This window comes from Colobus angolensis, unplaced genomic scaffold, assembly GCF_000951035.1.
Source record: "Colobus angolensis palliatus isolate OR3802 unplaced genomic scaffold, Cang.pa_1.0 Scaffold70, whole genome shotgun sequence".
NCBI lineage: Eukaryota > Metazoa > Chordata > Mammalia > Primates > Cercopithecidae > Colobus > Colobus angolensis.
In genome coordinates this window covers 8,413,301-8,418,426 of record NW_012120710.1, presented here as the reverse complement: position 1 = coordinate 8,418,426, position 5,126 = coordinate 8,413,301, and the positions used below count along the sequence as shown (strand labels likewise).

General features: G+C 44.8%; 1 protein-coding gene and 1 long non-coding RNA gene across 2 annotated transcripts in view; one reads left to right on the top strand and one right to left on the bottom strand.

Annotated features, from left to right (window-relative positions):
* Nucleotides 1-5,126, bottom strand: part of SEPT11 (septin 11) — a 93,154-nt gene that overhangs the window by 17,245 nt on the left and 70,783 nt on the right. Inside the window, exons 6-7 of the mRNA XM_011927233.1 lie at nucleotides 4,430-4,526; nucleotides 3,021-3,189 (exon numbers count right to left, since the gene is read on the bottom strand). Of these exons, the coding sequence (XP_011782623.1) occupies nucleotides 3,021-3,189; nucleotides 4,430-4,526 (266 nt within the window). The remainder of the gene's footprint in view (nucleotides 1-3,020; nucleotides 3,190-4,429; nucleotides 4,527-5,126) is intronic.
* The window catches only part of LOC105501332, a 31,789-nt gene that overhangs the window by 8,329 nt on the left and 18,334 nt on the right, over nucleotides 1-5,126 (top strand). The gene's annotated exons all lie outside the window — the stretch shown is intronic.

Sequence of the window (5,126 nt, the reverse complement as noted above, 5' to 3'; positions counted from 1 at the left end):
ATTACATTATTGTGCACTTTATTTCTATTATTACATTGTTCTCTCTCTATATATATTATATTATATTATAATAGTATAAATTATATATTATATAATATGTAATTATTATATATATATTGTGTGTGTGTGTGTATATATATATTTTCCCTTTTCATCATCAAAAAGTAAAACTCAGGCCAGTGGAAATGGATCCAAGTGGGGAAGGGAGATATGGATAAAGCTCTCTAAGCATCAGGCAGCCTCAGTGATGTCCCTCACCAATCCTGAAGCCACTGAAACAGGGAGAACAAAGCAGTGGGCTGGCCCAGCAGCTTCCCTCGCAGAAGCCCTGCTGGGCCTACCCAGCTCCACCTCTTCCTGGTGGGCAGTTACTCTGGGCTTGCAGGAAATGCCTTAATTAAAATGCTGGCTACACAGACAACTTAGTGGCCTGCAGCAGCAGGAAATCCTCACCATCCCCAGGCTCCCAGGGAATCTAAGAAACCTAGTCAAGATGGTGGAAGGACTTGGTCTTGCCTGTCCCAGAAGACTTAGGCCACTGGGCCCTTCCTGGTGGTGTAGATAGCTAAGGGTAGCATCATAGACTCTTCGAATTCCACAGATTCCTGAGTTGAAAGAAACACAACTATGCCAAATGGCTCTGAACATTTTGAGAAGTAAAACACTTTGAGAAGTAAATGACCTCGAACAAACTCAAGAAACAGTCACATGCATTCTAACTTTTGCAAGCAGTTCACAGGCTCCAAGTTATGATCTCGTCTAGGGGTTGGGAAACTACAGCCTGAGGACCAAATCTGGCCCCCCATCTGTTTTTGTAAATGCAGTTTTACTGGAACACAGCCATGCCCATTCATTCACAGTACGGTCTATGGCTGCTTTCGGACAAGGGCAGAACTGAATAGTTGTGACAGAGACCATTTGGCCTGTAGAATCTAAAATGTTTACTATCTAACTCAGTACAGAAAAAAATTTTTTTTTACTGGATCTAATTATTCCATGATCTGGATCAGCTCCTCATCTCACAGATGAAGAAATTCAGGCCCAGGTGGGTTAAGAATTTGTAGCATAGCAGGACCAAGAACTGAACTCAAACTCCTGACTCTTAGCCCAGTGCTCTTCAACACTGTCTGGATTTGAATGAAGGCGAGGGGAAAATGTATTCAATTTTATAGCAGCTCCTTTTTTTCCATATCTCTTTGCATGAAAACAAATATTCTATGTAATAGTTAAGATGGCCTTTCCCACAGAGAAACTGTTTCATCAGGTTTAGTAACCATAAAGTGGACTTGCCTTTGTAAGGACTGTTTTCTGGTAAATGCATCTCAAGGTTCAATTAGCTAAACCTGTGTACACAAAAAGGTGTCCTACACCTTGCCTCAGAATGTGACTTTCACATGGTTGGAGATGGTCAGTTTTGCAAGCCGCCAGGGCAGAAGGGAATGATGCAACCTTGGCTAGAAGTTAACTTCTTGGTAAACCCCTTGTCTGGGTTCTGCATTTGTTCTCACTGCATACACACATGCTCATGGAACTCCTCAGTAGCAGAGTGCCAGGCGACAAGCCCAGGCATTCCTAAACTATCTCTAAAGCAATTGCATAAACTCCCTCCTGGCCGGGCGCGGTGGCTCACGCCTGTAATCCTAGCACTTTGGGAGGCCGAGGCGGGCGGATCACAAGGTCAGGAGATCGAGACCATCCTGGCCAACACAGTGAAACCCCGTCTCTACTAAAAATACAAAAATTAGCCGGGCGTGGTGGTGGGCGCCTGTAGTCCCAGCTGGCTGAGGCAGGAGAATGGCGTAAACCCGGGAGGCGGAGCTTGCAGTGAGCCGAGATCCCACCACTGCACTCCAGCCTGGGTGACAGAGCGAGACTCCATCACAAAAAAAAAAGAAAATAAACTCCCTCCTACAGACCCACAGGGACAGAATCTGCTGTGCACAGGCTGCCTCGGGTTCTATTGTCAGCCAGCTTGTAGGCATCAGAGTGTGTTGTAGGGCTAGCCAGCAAAGAGGAGAAAAACAGGTTTTTTTTCCCAAGGAACTATGGCCCTCAATTTGTAAAGGCACAGAGCCCAGACACACCTCACAACACCTGAATTCAAATTCCCATTAAGAAACAGCCTGGGGGCCAGGCGGGGTGGCTCACACCTGTAATCCCAGCACTTTGGGAGGCTGAAGCACTCCAGCCTGGTGACAGAGCCAGGCTCTGTCTCAAAAAAAAAGAAAGAAAAGAAACGAAACTGCTTGGGCACCATCTGGACAATCCTCTCCTCCACCAGGAGGTGGCGAACCTGGCCTGGCAGCCTCACCCCACACCTTTACCCAGAACCATCCCACGACTCACCCCAGTGTGGGCCAACCCTATCCCTACCACTGGATTCCGAGGGGTTCTGGGCTTCGGCTGGGGTATTAATTCTACATCCATTTCTCCCCTTCACATTTTGCATCTTTATCTGCCAGTGATATAAAAAAATACATAATCTTCTGAAAGCTATTCTCCTTTCCTCCTGATTCTTTGTTGTTAGAATTTTACTGAACCACTGAAAGCTAATAGTAAAAGTGCTTGACAAAGGAAGAGCCTTTGGAAGTTAAAGGTGTTTGGCAAAAATGAATGGGGCAAACTGTAATCAGCAGCCGCACCTTTGTAAATGCATTGACCAGGCTCTGTACTTCTGCAAGAGAACAGGCAGAAACCTGGGCTCAGGACCCAGATGGCAAGAGCTCAACACCACACCACTGTTTACTACTTGGAGGACCTTGGGCAGTTTGTTTACACTTTCAGTGCCTTTGTTTCCTCATCTGTAAAATGTGGATGATAATAATGACATCAACTAGATAAGTTAGTTGAGATAATGCAAATTAAGCAATTATCGCAATGCCTGACAACATATGTATTAATCTTCACCCACCAGATCCTTCCATCATCACCATCTCAATCCAGCAAGCATTTCTGAGATGTACCAACATGCCACTCTCAACACTGTCTAGGAGACAGCTGATTGCTAGGTGCCTTCATACCTGAAGGGTTTGCTGTCAGGGTCAGTGTCCTTGAACCCCATCTCTTCAAGCTTACAGCGTCGGTACAATTCGTAGTGGCGGGTGTGAGTCTGCTCTCGCAAGTCCTCCATGTTCACCCGGATCAGCATCTCTCGAAGTTTCACAAAATCACAATGATTTTCATTCTCAACTATAAGAGGGGGGAAATGGAGGAAGTGGGATCAGCAATGATGTCACTGAAATATCTGCAGTGATGCTTCCAAGATGTTACTACCATCACTCCTGAAATCTCTGGGGTCTCAAGGCCATCTGAAGATCCTTTACTGGATTCACCTTACATTCATGACAAAGACAAGATTTCTGACAACACTGACCATAATACTGATGACAATGCTGACTGCTGAGTGCCTACTGAACACAGGGCACAGGGGGAGGAGCTTGAAAACAAATATTGTCTTTACCCCTCATAATAACTCTGCCAAGGAGATGTCATGACTCTTGCTTTGCAGATGCAGGAGCTTGGTGAGCAAGCTGACCTCCCAAAGAGAGGTAGCAGAGTCTAGGTTCAAACGCTAGAACATCTGATCCAAAGTCAGATGTTGTACCACACCATGCTGTCTATAACTGTGCAGGGCCACTTTTACATAGCACTTCGTTTAATTTTATCAACGACACTGGGAAGAAAGGAGTTTTCTTATTGTAGAGAAATTGGTAAGAGCAAGAACAACTGTATTTTTCCCAGGGATCTCAAAGGTACTGTTTCTTCTCACAGCTTTATTGCCTTGATTCAAAACAGAGGAAAAGGAGGTCTGATACATCTTAAATCAATGAAGAACTTTCTGTAGCCATCCTGCTTAATCCATAGCACTGGATGTCCTCCTTCAGAACACACGGGTAGGTCATACAGTCCTTGTCCTTCAAAGTGACACACCTGACAAGCTTTCAGGTTAGACTGTGGCCATGTCCCACAGTGCCAAATATAGGTCAAATATTCTCATAAGTCTCGGATTTACTAAGATAACATTTTATTAGAAGACGTTTTTTGCATAGTTGATGGAGAAAAAAGTACCCTCTTGTTTGCAAGAAACTTTTTGCTGCTTTTTAATACTTGGCTGATAAAACAAGTTCCAACTCCTAGGGAATAACTATTTTTCAATCAGGACTTTATATTAATTCCCTACACAACCCAGCATCCTTGAGGGGCTACCTCAAGGGATTGGCAGTCACATCTCTCCATTGTCCACCTACCTGATTACTTTTTCTTTCTTCCTCACCTCCACGATTGCCATGTGTGGAGCCCCCCACACACACACCCTCCCACTGCCAGCCCACTATTGAGGGCCTTCCTAAACAAGACAGGAAATGAACAAACATGGCCATTCACATAGGGGCTAAATGTGAAGACTCCATCTTCCATGCTGTGCACATACCCTGCACCACACCCCAGGGGTACTGCCTGGCCTTTGCCATCTTGTTGCCAATCTTCACCTCTTCGGTGCTGCCAACCACTGCAAATGGGAGATGGACCTGTCAAGCAAAAGGACAGAGAACAGTTACCTTCCCCTGCTCTGACAGACTGGTTTCCACCAGTCTCTATCTTCTTCCTCCTTCTGCAGGCCTCTACTTGGTGGCAAGGGAAAAGTAGGCTGCACTTTGGTGGGTGGATGTCACGTATCCCATCCCCCTTACAACCCAATACCAAATATGCGACATGAGTTAGATTCAAGGGAAAACTGTAGGAGTCTTTGCAGCTATAAAGTAAGTTTTAGACTTGTGCTAGCCGATGCAGTAGCCACTAACTATATGTGGCTGTTGAGCACTTGAAATACACCATGTGAGACCAAGAAATTGAATATCTAACTTTTAATTAGTTTACCTCTAAATTTAAAATGGAAGCAACTTAAAATATTTTTCCATTAAATGCAACTTTATTGTTTTGGTAAAACTACATTTCACTTTGCTTCAAACTCAAATCTTCTGAAAAACAAGACCAAGGTAGATGGCAAGGTAGACACAAAGATTAAAGAGAAAGTATCTTGGCCGGGCGTGGTGGCTCAAGCCTGTAATCCCAGCACTTTGGGAGGCCGAGACGGGCGGATCACGAGGTCAGGAGATTGAGACCATCCT